Source organism: Plasmodium malariae, assembly GCF_900090045.1.
Source record: "Plasmodium malariae genome assembly, chromosome: 13".
Taxonomy (NCBI): Eukaryota; Apicomplexa; class Aconoidasida; order Haemosporida; family Plasmodiidae; genus Plasmodium; species Plasmodium malariae.
The window spans coordinates 1,634,239-1,652,823 of NC_041787.1; the positions used below are offsets into that span (position 1 = coordinate 1,634,239).

Sequence of the window (18,585 nt, forward strand, 5' to 3'; positions counted from 1 at the left end):
ATATAGATATTTAAGTTGGAGTTAACATAAATATATATAATATATATATACAATTCAGTGTAGTAATTTTTGTAGGCGTGCGATGAAACTTTCAATATAATTCATAAAGCTGCCATTAGGGCTCACTGAAATGTTTTTTACTTATTCTTGATTTTCTTTTAAATTAATTTTGTTTAACAGTCATCCCCGGATCATATAGCTCTAAAGGAATAAATTTTATTAATTTTTTTTACATTTCTGAACAGGTGTTTTATCGAAAAAAAGGTGCAATTAGCAATTATAAAATATACATATTAAAATAAAAAAGAATATTTTCTAAGTTCATAAGGAATTACGCACTAATGTACATAGAGTTAAAAGGTTTTAAATCGATATTCATAAGTACGCTTAATGTATATTCATAAAAGTACTTTTACGAATTATTAAAAAAATTTCCTTTTTTTCTTTTCTTGTCTTTTTTTTTTTTCCTTGTAAAATATAGTTATGCTGGAAGTCAATTATTCGTATTTCCAGAAGAGAAAAAAATAAACATACATAGAAGTTGATATTTATTTTATATATATGACCGTGAAAATAACGAATACATTAATGAATAGAAATATACTTAATGGTAATTCGAAACGGCGATTTGTTAAGAGTATATATACATATAATATATATATATGTGTACAATTTACTTTTCAAAAAAATAAAATATTGACCATATTTTTACATGAATTGTTTTTACTTGGTTACAGTTATACTTAAAAAGAAAAAACTTTCATATCATCTGGAACAGTAACTTGTTTGCATACGTAAATCGGAATAGTATTTTATATTAACTCGGTTAAATGTAGTTTCAGTGTTACTAAATAATTTTATTTTTATAAAATTCAAATCAGAATTTGTGTTAAAATATAAAAAAAGTATAAAATAAGTTTTTGGGGAAAATGACATTTTTGTAAAAAAACACTGAAATAATAATATTATGAATAAAAAATTGAACATTCAAGTAACAAAAAACAAAATATAATAAAAAAATGATGAAGTATGAAACATGAAATATGAAACATAAAAAATGAAACAAGAAAAATGAAAAACCAAAAACAATATAAATATTAATAAAAAGATATTGGGGTAAAAAAAATAAAGCATAAGGCATGTATATAATACATACTTATATATATACGTTTAACACACAATAATAAATTAAAAAATAATATGTTACTTAAAAAAAAAATAAAATTTGTGAAAATGTGAACAAATAATTAACATCACATTATACAACTTACAATTTTTACTTTTTTTTTTTTTCCTTTTGTGATATATTTCGAAAATATTATAACATGTATATATGAACCGAACAAATAAAATTTACGTATTGAAAACTTAATTATGGGGCTAACAAAAACTACGCATATATGTATACATATAAACAGAAACGTATGTACATAAGTGTAAGCATACATATACATGTATATATACACATATATATATATATATATATTCAACAAAAATACTAAAAATGTAACTTTAAAAGTTTCTAAAAAAAGTTGTAACATTAAACATGCCCTACGCATGCTTGGGCAACCGACTGGAACAATTTTTTTATCTCTGTTGCAGCATGTACAAATGGGCATTCCCAAAAATGGAACCTACAACAAAATAAAAGTAAAATATAATGTGTGCGCCGTACATATACGCGATTGTACACAAAAAATCAAAAACAGACATACATACATTATGCACATATTTTTATGCACATATATATATATATATATAATGCATGAAACAAAATTAAATACAATATTGTAAAAAAAAATATGACTTGGCAAAATTTCTTGCTGATACAATATCTTTAAATCTTACTTTGCATTTTTAATTAATTCAATAAACGTTATTAATAATCCCCAAGGGTGAGGCCTATGAGCCAAAATTCGTTCCAGTAAAACTCGAATTATCTGTTCTTGAATAAGTACATCATTTGATTGAGAAAATAAAAATAAAATAAGACAAGAAAAGTAATGGGTATGCGAATTTGGATATCTAATGTGGTTAACTATATTTGATAATAATAAATATCTGCCTTCCATATCCATCTTTTTTGATAAGAATAAAAATAATGTATACGCTAGGTTGTTTTTAACAATTGTAACTATCCTAGAGTTGTCTTTACTAATATTATGTTCGTTGTTATTACACTTAGTAGTGGTACTACCACTATCATTGTTATTATTCCTATTATTATCATCATCATCATTATTTACACTATTATCATCATTATTAATATTTGTGCACTCCTTCAATAATGCACTATTATCTGTGCTTAGATATAAGAATGATGATGCATTTCCTCCTCCCTTACTTTTTTCATCATTATTTTCTTGCATAAGTTCTACATATTTTTTGGATAAATTCAGATCCGCGTTTTTGTTATTATCTTTTTCAATTTTATCTTGTCCAGCATTTAGTGAAATTATGTTTTTTTTTTTTTTTAAAATGTTTGACTCACTAGTTAGAACAATTTCTTGTAAAATATCTTTTACATCATCAAGACAATCTTCTTGGTATTTCATTAACAATACAGGATCACAATTATTATTAAACTTAAATAAGTTATTTACCTTAGCTTTGCATATACATGTTCCTACATACAAGGTCAACGAATTTATAATATCTATATCATATTTAACAAAGGTCTGATAAATTTTATTTTTTGGTAAAAATAATTTCTCTTGAATATGAAACAGTAACGAAAAATCCTTTTTATTAAAATATTCATCAATTAAAGATTTTAAATTATTTTTAAAAAGAGGAATTACAATATTTGTCAAAATTTTTGGCACTAACTTAATTTCTTGTAATAAATCAATTTTTACATCTGACATGAACGGGTCAGGTAATTTGATATTTCTTGGAAATGCAGATAGAACGAGATTTCGTAATTGAATACAATTAATAGGAAACAGACTACAGAAAGTAACATAATAACTACATAAAAATTCAGGAAAATCATGTAATAATACAAGAAGTATTCTTACAGTACCTAAATAAAGTGTTTCTATTGCTTTAGATATTTGTAATTTTTTTAAAAAAAATTTCAAAAAAGTAAAAAGTGCAATTAATAACTTTTTGTATGTTCCCCATCCACAAATATTTGATAATAATTTTGGCATAAAACACTTTGATGATATTAGTTCCAACCATGAAAAACAAAATGCAGGAGTTCTTAGTGGTGATAACAAAGCAAAACATTTTGCAAAACAATTTAAATGTATTAAGATGTCACTTGAATGCATACATCCCTCATTAATATCAATTAATAAGCAGTGTAATAATCTGAAATAAGGTCTTTGGTTAAATTTCTTCCTTTCAATTTCACATCGTTTATGTATAACTCTGCATATTACATTTAAAACTTTTTGCAATAGGAATACTGGTGACACCTGTTCTATATGTACTAATGTCAGCATTGTTACAATCATTTTAGACCATGAATCAATATAGTTATAATTTAATAATTCTCTAGTACTTTGTGTTTCCTTTAGATCCACATCATTTTTATATTTTACAATTTCATTGTTTATTTTTTCCTTCTCACTATGCTCTTCCTCTTTTTGTACCTTATCTGACTCATTCGGAGTACACTCACCCCCTTTTTCCATTTCTTGTTTGTTTTGCCCTTCCTCGACTAATCCATTTTTTCCTAAATTTTCTTCCAATCCTTTCCTTCCTTCATAATTCTTCTTTTCAAAATTGTTCACTTTATTACTTATTTCTATCTGTTCGTCATTAAATTGTTTATCCTCTTTCTTACTTTTTAAATCTTTTCCTCCCCCTTCCTCTTCTACTTCAATCCCTTTATCGCTTTTTTGTTCACCCATTTTTCGTCCCGTTACTAATTCATTACAAACAATAGTATCCCTTTCTAAATTATACAGAGCAATACTAACTGATATATTAATGGAATGAGAAAAAAATTGGTCACTAACTTCATCCATCTTTAAAAATCCCAGATTTGATAATTTCTGAAAAAATTTTACACATTTTAACCTATGTTGCTGTTTTATAATTTCCTGCATATCATTTGATATACTCATTTTTAATATATTTAAATAATTTTTATATATAAAATACCATTCAGCAAATAAACAAGCAATAATTACTCCCTTTTCTTCATCTACTACTGGAGGAGAAGGTAAATATTTACATTTTATAGGATCTTCGTTAAATATATCCATCACGTAGTATGTTTTTTTATTTAGGTACTTTTTATTCGTTTCATTTACCTCTTGCAGACCTAATATATTGTTTAGTACATTGTTCTTATAGTTATCTGATATTTTTCGTTTTATTTCGTTTTGTAATTCTGGTTCGATCGAATCATATTTAGATGATATAGTGCTTATAGTTGATACATTCGAAATGGTTGAACATGAATCAGTTGAAAATGAGGACTGTAATACAATCTCGTTTTCTTTTCCGTTACATGTTGAATACGATTTTAACGAAAAGGATGAAGAATAATCAGACGATGTGTCATCGTTATTTGATTCGTTTGAGAATATTAAGGAATGGCTCAAATGATCACTATCATATATACTATTATTGTGAAGTTCTTTATTTTCTTCATTAAATACGGTACTGAGATTATTAGTTCCTTCGTTCATTGTAATTAAATTTTCATTTTTTACAGAAACGTCTATTAAATGATTGTTGCAATATTGTACTTTATTATCATTATTCATATTTGATACATTTAATTTCATAATTTCGCTATTATTTTCTTTATATTCTTTATCACTATTTCTGCCAATAACTTTCTTCTCTATAATTTCTTCTGTGTTGAATGCCTTATTTTCATAGCTCATCTTTTCCAGTAAAAACATGGTACATTCATCTACATTATTGTGGTTATACTGAATTTTTACATTATTTAATAAAAATGGTTCATTATTCATACTATCTTTATTGTTTATACTATTTTTACTGTAGTTATGCACAACTGAACCTAATGACAGCATGTTCAAATGTTTATTACTGCTACTATGGAAGCCGTTTTGTGGGAGCTCCTCAGAATTTTTGCACAGTTCGTTATCTCGCTCCACCAATGGGGGATAATACTTATGTTTTGTTCTATTCATTTCAGATGTATTTTTGTCGTGCTCTTCTTTTTCCTTATTCTCTTCTGTTACTCCTTTACTTTTTTTTTCATTACGCGCATTTTTTTTTCCCCTACCATTGTCTTCCTTTTCGTTGATGTTATTGTTTCCTTCTATTTCATGTTCATCCGAATTCGCCGCTTTATCCTTTTCATCTTGTGTAGCTTGTTTCATGCTTTTTCCTTTTTTTTTTTCCTTATCTTTTTCTTTTTTTTTTTCTTCCTTTTCTTCCTCCATTACCTTTTCGATTTTTTTTCCTTTTTTTTTTTTTTTTCTTTTTTTTTCCCCCATTTGATTACACCATTTTTTGGATATACCTAAATAATCGGTCAACGTTCTTAACACTCTAATGGATCCTTTTTCTTCCATACTTTTTTTATTCTTTTTCATTTTCCTAATTTCTCTAAACATTTCGGTTAATTTATCTTTACTATTTTTTAATTGCATATTTTCTATATGAGGAATGGCCATACATTTATTTTCACTTGATAATAATTTATAAATTTTCATTAATTTTTTAATAGTCTTTTTTAAATGTTCAGGTTTTAAATATTTCTTTATGATTATTAAATTAAAAATTAATTCACTACAAAAATGAATAATCTTCATGTGAGTTGTAGTAATATTATTTCTTAGATACTTTGCCAATTTCTTATCTAAATTTTTATAATATATAATATTATAACGAATAAATAAAGAAATATGGCCTACATTGTGACAAGAACAGTTTAATACGTACGAAGTTATTAACTTTTTTAATTCTCTGCTCTTTCTACATAACAAATCTAATATACATAATTGAATTTCTAAAAGGATATTTGCTTCGTTAATACCACTACTATTCATGCTATAACCACTAGATATGTTGCAGTCACTTTCTTCGGTCCGATATGGAACTTTGTTATTACTACCGTTGTTGGGACGTACAATACCTCCATTCTCGTCAACAGTCTTTTGCTCTTTAATTACAATCCCTATTATATCCTCATTTTTGCTATAACAATGTGAAGTATAATTTATATTATTTTCCTTTATGTTCTCCTGTATATATTTATATAATTTTGTACCTATAATTTTGTAAGTCTCATTTTTATTTCCTGAATTTTCACATATATGAAAAATAATTTTACAAAATACGAAAATTTCATGGTTCGTTGATAAACATGATATTAACAAAAGAGAAGGAACATCAGTATATGACATTTTTTCAAATTTAAAAAATGGTGTTTTAATATTGCAATAGTCATTAAAAGTATTTACCGTGGGAATTATTGGTGGAAATGTAACAAGATATTTTGCATATTCTTTAATGCTCACCATACAGAATTCAAAAATAGATATAATCTCTTTTATATTTATTTTTTTCATATTTTCTTTTATAAATATTTCAGATATGAAAAAGAGAAATTTTTTTTTACACGATAAATCTATATCTTTAATTTTCTTCAACTTTATGCTAAAATGTTCGCTATGCTCCACATTACTGGTCGTTCCGCTATTGGGTTCTTTGCTCTTTACGTTATTGTCTCTATCACCACCACACATGTTGTTACTGTAGTTCCTACTACTTATACTGTTACGGCTTTTACTCCTATAATTGTTACTATTACTGTTACTAATATTCACGTTGGTACTACTACCATTATTACTCTTTTCTGCTTCCACATTCATCATCATGTACATATTTTTATCACACCCGCTGCTGCTAGGGATAACATCACTTATCGTTGACTTACTTAAGGAACCATTCCCAGCGACTCGGTTATCAATATTCATCATATTTCTACAAACGGCCGAGTCCTTTTTGGTAAAACTGTTATAACCTGAAATGTTATCAACAAAACTGTTACATGCGGACATTTTATTATTGCTGTGTTCAAGATTAAACGTGGCATTTTTAACACTCGTTTTCGCATTGAAAAACTTCATATTTCTCATGAAACTACTATTAATGGAACTCCCTGTATTGTTATTTAATGCATTTTCACTGCTTACACAGTTATTAAAAGAATCTTGATGGGTGTACACACTTATATTACCATTCATGTTACTGCTGCTGTTGGATGACTTGTCTACGTAACTACCATTGTTACTTACTGAAACTGAAAATGAATCTAAAGGACCATTACTTGCAGGGGCATCGTCCATAGCACTCCTTCCCTCGAAATTCTTAACTATTCCCAGATTTCCGACGGCTTCGATTTCACTAAAATTATTAGCAGAATGAGCATAAATTCCTTCATAGCTATGCACCTGAGCACTACCAGAGTTGTTCATAATATCTATGTTCACATACCTATTATTTGTATTAAAATTATTATTATAATTATTGCAGTTATAATAATTATTGGGATTTTTATATATATAATAAGCATTATTAGAAGAGTTATATAAATTTAAGTTATTCATATAATTCACATTATTAACATTAATATTAGCATTAGTATTAACACTTATATTATTATTATTATTATTACTATTCATATTACCTAAGTGAAAATTTGCATTATCTTTCATGTTATTATTTTTGCAAGGAATGAACTTAACAGCACTGTTTGCATAATTTATGTTAGATAAACTTTTCTGATGAGATAAACTATTGCTGTTTGTGTTATCGTCGTCGTCTAAACTATTATCATTGTAGTATTTTTCCTCCATACATCTGTTCGCTTTTTCATTGTCCCCCTTCGATTCCTCTCTTCTACTCATTTTGGCTAATGCTTCCATATAATCGCTTTCCTGTTCTTTGTTGTAATCAATCATTTCTGCATCTCTTGCATCCAAAGGATTTGCGATAAATTTCTTGTTATTACAGTAAGACATGTGTGAAGAACTGTCATTTAGTATGTTCTCATTATTCTTGTTAATTGCATAATTAAATCCTATGTTCTCACTTTCATTTAGGAAATAATCTTGATCCATTGAATTAATTGAGAATAATTTGTGTTGTAAGTTTTTAAAAATTTTTAAATTCATAAAATTTTTATATACTTGAATATGTTTTAATGTCAAATTATGCGCTTTTAAAAATGCTGGTAGAGCATTATAATATTTGTTTGTTGCATTTTCTTTTATATTTAATTTATGAATACGTGCATATTTTCTAGAAGTGTAAAATGGCTTCATAATTTCTTCAATTTCAATGGACGACTTTTCAATAGCTACCTGTTCTATAATTAAATAAATTATATTAATATTATCATTAATTAATGTTTTTATAATATCATCTACAATTGAGCTGTTCTGTTGTTCTGTGAAATTTTCCTCAATTACATTACTTAACTTTTGAATCAAAATATTTTTCAGTGGTTTTTTACAAGACACTAAAACAAGAGATGATGATACGCTAGTGGCCATTAGTAAAGATGCCTTATGTATAATAGCTTCTTTTGATTCATTGGCAAAATCCTTTTTAATTAATTCTTTTGTTGTTATACATCCAATTAATACAAATCTATCAACAATTGAAGAAATTATTTCTTTTATTGCTGAATCGAACGCGAGAAAAATTAATGCCTTAAACTTTGGGTTTAGCTTAAGTACGCTAATAATATTAGGTGATAGTATTAAATTTTTTTTCAATATAACTAAAATTTCTTCGTTCAACATTTCGTTGAATTTGCTGCTGTTAAGGTTTCCTTGGTATGAAGTGGTTTGGCTTTTCACATTCATATTCCCGTTGCTTCCTGGTAGATATGCAGGAGACACTTCATTCCTGTTGCTTCCACTGTTCAATCCGCTATTCATTCCGTTGTTCATTCCATTGTTCATTCCGTTGTTCATTCCGTTGTTCATTCCGTTGTTCATTCCGTTGTTCATACCGCTTCCAATTGCATTGCTCTTACTATTACTGATGCTCCTTCCACTGACGTTGCTCGTGAAATTATTAAGCTCCATCGCCTTTAATTTTTCTAAACTGTTAAGAGACATATTTTTTAAACTAACTGCGTCTATATAACCATTCTTCAAATTTAAATTACTCGAAGATGAAGAGGCGTACGAGTCTTTATTTACATTGTCATAAATATCATTTTTGGATCCTATTTTTCCATTTTTCATATCTACATTTTTATAACATTGCTCATTTTTATTATTAAACGACATTATATTTTTGTTTAGAGCATAGTCTGCATTCTTAAAGGAACTAGGCTTAAATTCTATCTCGTTCATTCTCTCTTTCTTTTTAACAACTTTTAAATCATTCATTAATAAATCTTCACTGCTATCATTAATACTATTTTTACTGTACAAATAATCGTTTAGTGTGTGTGGCGGGAAGTCTATACCTTTATTATATACCACACTATTAATGCTGTTATTATTGCTGTTACTATTACTGTTGACATAAATGCCATTGTCGACTGAATACATTTCCATGCTATTTAGGATGTGGTTATTTTTTGCATACATGAGATTATAATTGGGTTCATTATGCATATAATTAAAAACGGAAATGGGCTGATTTTCCCTGGTATTGTTACTTCCCGATAATCTCCTCTGCGCATTGGTACTACTATTACTGTTACCGTTATTGTTGCCAATGCCGTTACTATTACTATGGCTAATATGATTATTATAATTACTATTATTAGTACTGTTTTTTAGTATCATTTCGCTATGAATACCATTTTTGTTAAGAGATTTATAACCAATGTCCAAATTTTTAAAATTTTTTGATAGAGACTCTGTCAAATTCGGACTCATATGTCTATTTTTATTGCTATTGTTATTACCACTGGTGGTACTGTTCATCATCGTCATATCTGCAGAGGAGTTGAACATGTTATTTGCTATATTAATGTTATTATTTAACATATTTATATTATTTATTTGGTTTATATTATTCATCAAATTCATAGTTCTATCAATGTTAATCATGCCTGGGAGGTCTTTTATATGATTTGTATCCTTCATTTCTTCATTTTTTCTACTTTTATTTAATAAATTTGCGCTTAAGTTTTTAAAACTTAAAAACTCGTAGTTGCTGCTATTATTATTAACACTGATACTGTTATTGTTGTTGTTACTGTTGATATTACTGCTTCTGTTAGTATTGTTGCTATTATTATTAAAATTAATATGATTCAAATTCACATTCATATTGTTATTATTACTATTCCCTGTGGCAGACGCACTTGTAGCTGCAACTGCATTGGTAGACGTAGTGACGTAGTTGTTCATCATGCTAAATCTCGCTTCTTTATTTATCAGAACATCACTAGCTACATCTGTTAATATTTCCATTCCTTTATTAGCCTTATCATAAATATTGCTATTCATAAAATTTTCACTATAACAGTTTGCACATGTATTATACGATTTGTTATTATATAAATGTAGTTGATTTTCATTAACAAAATTGATAGCGTTGATTGAATTGTTCGAATTATTTTCATATAAATTGTTTATATTCATTGTAGCATTTTCATTGAAATTATTTCGAACAAATAAATCATTTGAATTAATCGGCAAAGCACGACACTTAATAATATTACATTTATTGTAATAATCAAACACATTGATTTTAAAGTAGTTAAACAACAATTCTATTTCAAAAATTAAAATAGTTTTCAATGACTGTGCCTCATGTAATTCACCCAATAAATTTAATATACCAACAGTCCAAGGATTTGGAGGCCTAAAAATTTTTGAATTTTTAATACTCTCTAAAATTTTACATACAGCTGGAAAGGTAACAATTAAATAGCCATTATCATATGAATATAAAATTAACTGCTTAATGTTCATATGTTTTGACATTAATGGTTTGTTTCTACCAATTGTTATTATGCCTATCCATGCTCCCAAATTTTTCAGTAACAATCGATATGTAGAAGAATCTTTTGTTATGTCTATAATGTTTAATAAGGTATTAAAAATATCACATGATAATTGTATTAAATAATCAAAAATTTTTTCAATTTTTATTGCATTTAACAAATGTAAATATATTAACATATCTTCTGATGTCTTCTTTTTAATAATAATTTTCAACAAATTAAAGAAAAAAATATCTCTTCTAATAATTACATCGTTCTCAATTTTTATTTCTTCATACCTATCGTTAATACCAGTGATGTATTTATTCTCATCGTTTTTGTCATCCTCACTAATATCTTCATTTAAATAGTCATATGAACTTTCACTCAAATAAGAATTTTCATCTAACTTTTCGTCATCATTAAGTTTCTCTCCATTGCTTCTTTTACCATTATCGATTATTTCTTCTTTTATTTTTTCATGCCTTATATCTTCTTCCCCATTAATTTCTTCCTCTTCTACCTTCATATTATCAACGGGAGATTCATTTTTCATAGCTACGTCATCATTACTGCAAGCATTTTTTTTACATTCTGCATTTCCTTTTTTATTATCACTTTCTTTTAAATGTTTTTTTTTTTTTTTGTCATTAACACCTTCATCCATTAAGTCATCATTATTTTTTTTTGCATTTTTCCCCTGTTTTTCATTAACAGCATAATTTCTGGCATTTTGTGTGCATGAGTTATCGTTACTTTTATTTTGTTCTTTTAATTCACCTTGCATATTTTGATTATTTCCATCTATTTTTTTTTCTTCAAACTGTTGTTTGTTTTCTAAATCGTTCGTATCCTTCCCATTATTTACGTCATTTGATATGACTTCATTCAAACTGGTGCCTTTTTCACCTTTTTTATTTTTTTTCTTCTTTTTTTGCTCCTGTTCCTTTTCCTTCTTAGCTTCAGTTACATTGGTTGTGTCATCCGCAGCAACCACTTTGTTTCCTTCGTCTATAGTAGCATTATTGTGCACACTTTTCTTCCTCTCTTTGTTATTAGCATCTTCAACGTTTTTTTCATCATGTGTGTGATTCATCACCTTGTCACTGCTTCCCTTTACCATTTGATCATGCATTTCATTATTTAAATTGATGTCGCTGTTCCCATGTATGGGAGTTGTTGTATCATCTTTTCTTTCTCTGTTTGTTTTTCTCTCCTGTTTAATAGAATTTTTTTCATTCTGTATCAACTTTTTTATCTGCCTTCCTTTTATTTTTATATTATCCATATTAACATCTTTCAAAAATATGGCGAGTTTATTCATAAATTTTTTTGTAATAACCTGTTCTATTAAATATTTTTTATCTCTAAAAATTTCATTAAATGCAATGTTTAATAAATTTAATGTGCTAGCTTCATTATAATTTAAACTGTCTTCTAAATTATGATTTACTTCTTTATCATTTTCTATATTATCTTTTAGGTTTATATTCATTTTGCTGTCTGTATCTTTTTTTATATTATCTTTATTATAAGTCCAATAATTTTTCGATATATTGCTAATATTTTCATTTGTCGTCTTATTCATATCATTTAAATTCATTTTTTCATAATTATTTTGCAATATTTTGTCTTCATAATTTTCATGCATACTACTACTACTATTTCTATTAAAAAAAAGGTCATTATTTTTCTTATCTTCATGAAATTTGTTACCATTATTGCTATTATTTAAATACATTTTTTCTTTATGCACATTATAAAAGACATCATTATTATGAGGCATATGGTTATTGCTGTTATAATTTATATAATGCTCCTTCATATTGTTTAAATGTATACGGCCTTTCATACTTTGTTCCGTATAGCTAGTTTCATAAATGATATTATTAGGATTAAAAGAATTATTGTTGCTACTGTTCAATGCACTTGTATTATTTACGTTTTCCATTTGAATAAATTTTGCACTTATATTTTCTATGTTTACACCATTATTCAAATGAAAATTATTGTTGCACATATTTAAAAATTCATTATTATTTATACTAAAAAAATTATTAACGTTACTATTTGTATCATCAAAGTTATTCAAGTTACTTATGTTTCCGATGCTATTCATGCTGTTTAAGTCATTCGGATTGTTCACACCATTCAAAATGTTCATATTACCCACAATGCCCATATTGTTCATACTGCACATATTATACATTCCGCTTATACTGTTACACATTTTCAAATCTACCTTATTTGCATTATAGCTATTCATACTTTCATCTACGTTAATAATGTTATCATTGTTATCATAACTATTAACTGAATCGACATACATTTTACTACCAATGTTATTACATAACTCATTCATTTTATTTGTTGAACTTATACTGTTGTAATTCGTTCCCTTCTTAATCTTTCCTGAGAGGTTTACCACCCCGGGGCCCTTATTATTTAAGTTATTTTCATTACCACTGCTGAAATATGCACAGTCGTTACTATTACAAATGTTATTAGTGTTACTGGAATTGTTAACATTGCCAACGTTACTAATGTTACATAAGTCTGCAATAGAAACATTATTCATACTGTTACTAATGCTTCTATTATATTTGCTTTTATGGATACTGTCTTTTACGTATTTCTTCTTCCTATCACCTCTACTCATATTACTACTATTATTATTACTACTATTATTATTACTACTATTATTATTACTACTATTATTATTACTACTATTATTATTACTACTATTATTATTGCTATTATTATTATTACTATTATTATTATTACTATTATTATTGCTATTATTATTATTGTTATTACTATCCTTACTCGCTTCGTCATTTCCCCCCTCATTTGCATTTTTATTTTTATGAACTCCTCTATTGTTCCTTTTGTTGTTTTCTTTCTTTTCATTATTTTCATCCTCATTATTGCTATCCTTCACATCATCATTGCAACCATCTTTGTCATCATCATTGTTACCCCCACTGTTACCCCCGTTGTTACCCCCACTGCTACCTCCCCAATTCGTACTATTTCCACCTGCATTACTGTTTCCGTTGTTCTTTACATTACTACTACTGTTACGGTTACCACCTTTATTATTTCCAGATCCCTTATTACTTGTGCTTCCTTTATTATTGTTATTTTTATCATTCTGTTTGTAACAACTAGCATTAGAATTAATATTTACTAATTTTCTTTCATCAGATAATTCATCGTTATTTGCGGCCTTCACATTGTTAGTTGCATTTTTATTGACATCCATTTTATGATTAACTATTATAGGGTCAATACCAGTCAATGAGCTAGTACTATTAACATATATGGCGTTACAATTTTTTATATTCGAGATATTTTCCATATTGCTACTTTTTGTCATACGCGTTACGCTACTTACGTTAGGGACAGATTTGAAGTTTTTATTTAATTCATTGCTACTTGTATTATTTGTGTCATAAACATTTTTACATAAAGCATTATCGCTTTTTATTTTATTTGAATTGTTTCTTACCATTTTCGTGCAAATATGACTCCTATTTTTATTATCATCTTGACGTTCTTCATTATTTACATGCACATGTTCCTTTTGTGCTATTTCGTTAGATTGTTTTAAAGTTTCTTGTTCTTCTATATTATTCGCACTTGAATTATATACTGAATTCGTTGATAAAATTGTTGATTTAGAACCATTTTCCTGATTCCTTAAACTTTTATCATTTACTTCTTTTTCTACTATATAAGGTAAATTATTATCATCATTACAGTTCAAGTCCTTTCGTTCGATATTGCTATGTATATTATCTATGTATTCAAACTTATTTTTCGTGTTCCTTTGAGTTAAACAAAGATTAGATGCGCAGATACTATTTATTTTACCATTATTGTATGTTTTGCTACTTGGTAAGGGCTTCGAATAATCATCATTCTCATTATTATTACTACTAGCAGTTATCTTATTCTTATTATTATTATTCTTATTCTTATTATTATTATTATTATTATTATTATTATTATTATTATTATTATTATTATTATTATTATTATTATTATTACTATTCCTGCTATTACTATAATTGCTACTCAAACTTTTACTGTTAATTTCCGCGTATGTACTCAAATTTTTCTTTAATTTGTTGTTTAAATTATTATTATTTTCCTTGTTCAAGTTTTCATCCCTATGGTTAGACCTAATGTTTCTGACATCCTCACTACTACTAGTCCTATTGCCATTGATCATTTGATTATCTATACTTTCGTTATTTCCTCCTTTTTTTACTGATTCGATATCTTCTTCATTTTCGCTATTCGTTGAATGTTCATCATCATTCGAAATAAACTTTTCTACATGTTCATTTTCCACATTAACATTTGAATTATTTTTTTTTTTAATAAAGCAAAAATGCTGTTTTATATTCATAAAGTAATTGCTCTTTTCATGATATTCCATTCTCATGTTTTAGTAATGTTATATCACATGTTTATGGTTAACATGTACAAGTATGTATGTATGTATGTATGTATGTATGTATATATAAATATATATAACGCATAGATATATATGCATATATATATATATATATATATATATATACATATGCAAATACATGTATATTTAACATGTTAGGTGCATTTCCCCCCAATTTTTCTTATAATTGTTCGCATTACTTTTTTTTTAAATCTTTTATAAATTTATGGACTATATATTATACTTAAAAACAATGACAAACGTAAAAAATAAAAAAAAAGGAAAAAAAGGAATTTAAAATATCATATAAATTTAAACACAGATTTCACTTTTTAAAAGTTAAAAAAAAATAAAAGGTTATATATTATATACGTATATATACATATGCATATATACGTATATACAATTATTTTTTTAAAACTCTTTTAAAAAAAGCAAAATTTTAAATGTATATAATTGTGAAGATATATATATGATTATGTATAAAAATAAAAGGATGAAATGTATAAAAAAAATTGGATAAAGAAAGAAAGAGCAATTGGGAAGAGCGAAGAAATTAATAAGTAATATGCAACATAAAAAATAAAATAATATTAACAAAATAAAATATTCAAATATTTGTTTATATATAATAATAAAGCTATAACATGCTATATGTATTCATATTGTACAATATACATATAAGTAACAAAGTGCAATATATATATACTTTAAAATGGGAAAAGGAATATTTACATTTTTTCTTTTTTTTTTTTGGGGTATTATATATAGTACACGCATAAATATAATAAACACGTAATATGTCCCATATAAATATATTTATACATAGCCTCACTTGTTAGAATAATTTTTTCTTTTTAAACATTTCATTTATATATATCAATTAATAAAATGAAATGAAAAAAAAGGTACACAAATATTATATATATATATATAATTATAAAAATGTTTTATATTTAAGAGGATAAAATTTAATTAAAGATGGAAAATTAAAAAAATATTCATCATCATTCAAAAAGTTTATACCTTACTTTTTTGTATATCATTTAAGGTAGAAAAAAAAAATATATATAAATTTTCAATATGTATATTGTGTATAACTAAAAAAAAAAAATAAGAAAACATCTAGATTAATGGTATAACCTAAAATTGAAGGAAACTAAAAATGGAGTGTAAGAAAAAAAAAAAAAAAATAAAATGGATTAATAAATATAAAATAAATATGAACGGAAAAAAGAGAAAATTCGAAAAGCAAAAACAAAAAAAAAAAAAAAAGGCAAAATAAAAAGTAAAACTTACAAAATGAGCAAAATGGAAAAAAAAAAAAAGACTAAAAAGTAGAAATTCTTATTATTTTAGAAAATTTTTCATTTTAATTTAATATACCATTAAATATGGGGAAAATGAAAAAAAATATATAATAGTAATGTTATAACAATACTGTAAAAAAAGCATACATCTATGGGTATAGTTGATTTGCATTTGTACACACATTTTTTAAAATATTAAAATTTAACAAGATATATGCAAAGATTGCGTTCTGTTTATCCATTAACGTAAATAACATAACTTTTCTGCGAGCATACAACATTTAAGCAATATTTTATATGCTCATGTTAAAATGTGCGAGATATTATATTTTCCAAATTAGTCCCAATATAAGAACGCAAAGCATTCAAAAGAAAAAAATGCAAATTTTCAAGTTTTTAAAATTTATTAAATATAAAAGCTAATTTTATTTTTAATATGTACCCATATACATATATATGCACGTATATTCAATTATATATGAATGTATGTACACATAATTTCGTAATTAAAATAAAATTGTAAAAACCAATTCATAATTTTTCTTTACAATTTCTTCAACATTTTCTAAATAATTAATTTTCATACACATAAAGGAAAAAAAGTATGGGAAAATAGATGTTTTTCTCTTTTAGTACTCCAAACAAAAAACAAAAAAAAATTTCGTCCATTTCTCAAGTGTTCGAAGGAACAAGCGAAGCAACAAAATACGCCATTTATGGAATAAAGAAAAGTTATTCGCATGTAAAAAAATGATTTTTTTCGCTAAATATTTTCTTTTCGTACAAAACAAAAGTAAACTATTCGAAAGAGCAAAAAATGAAATATATATATATACATACACCTTTACATTATACAGTTAAAACTAATTCCAAGGCTTAAGTGAGAATTATATTTTAATTTACTGTTCTACTGTATTTTGCTATACGTCACTATATACATACATATATATATATATGTATGTATGTATATATTTTTTATTATCTTCTTTTTTTTGTCCTTTTTGTTAAATATTTTTTTATTAACGTATGCGTGAATAAAGTGTATGTACAATGACTGATATTGCTCTTTCCGAAAACATTTTAATCTATAACCTCTTTTGCTACTAGGAGTATATCAAAATATGAAACACATATATGAATGATGATATATTTTTAAAAGCACAACTTAAAATATTACATATCTTTAAATCTTTGCATTTTAGAAGTTAGTACACCCTTTTATTATTTATGTAATTCAAATGCAAACTGCAATAGACGTATATTTTGATGATGGTGGAATTTTGAAAATGTTATATGATGCAACAATAAAGAGGTATATAAAGATTAACCGCTAGATCAAACAGTTTCAACAGTTTTTAAGTGAAAGCATATGTTTATTTATTTTGATAACACTAAAGAGTGTAAAAAAAAAAAAAAAATGAAGTAAATTAAATAGTGAAAAAATAAATGTTTTAATTCTATATAATAATACAAATTTTAATTCAAGATAAAAAGTGTTTAACATAAATTATAGGGAAAAAGTCATATTTGTTACTTGTATTTTACTGTTATTCCAAATTTTTTTTTTTTTTTTTTTTTCATAATAAGTATTATTGCTTTCTTCAATTTTCATATTTTTTTGAAAGCTGTATATTAAAGTTATAAAAAAAAAAAAATGGATTAAGAAATATTATTTTTAAAATAAAAATATACAAAAATTATAAAAGGGGCGTGGAAAAAAGAGTATTTTATTTCATAAAGGTTTATTTTATGAAAAGATTTTCGCATATGTACATGTACACACAAAATTATTCATTAAAAATGGGAAATAAGTATCATTTGTTGTATTCTATTTTACTCTATTTTACTTTGTTTTGTTTTATTTTATCTTGGCTTTATTATTGCTTTATTTTTGCCTTTTTTTTTTTGTT

The 18,585-nt window shown here is 25.7% G+C and overlaps 1 protein-coding gene across 1 annotated transcript; it reads right to left on the reverse strand.

The window, feature by feature from the left end:
- Nucleotides 1–1,540: 1,540 nt before the first annotated feature.
- PmUG01_13041200 (NOT family protein, putative) lies at nt 1,541–15,353 on the reverse strand (the record flags this gene model as incomplete). The annotated part of the gene is made up of 2 exons (XM_029007404.1): nt 1,541–1,634; nt 1,849–15,353. 2 exons carry the CDS (start codon nt 15,351–15,353, stop codon nt 1,541–1,543), a joined length of 13,599 nt encoding a protein of 4,532 aa, XP_028863797.1.
- Nucleotides 15,354–18,585: the final 3,232 nt, after the last annotated feature.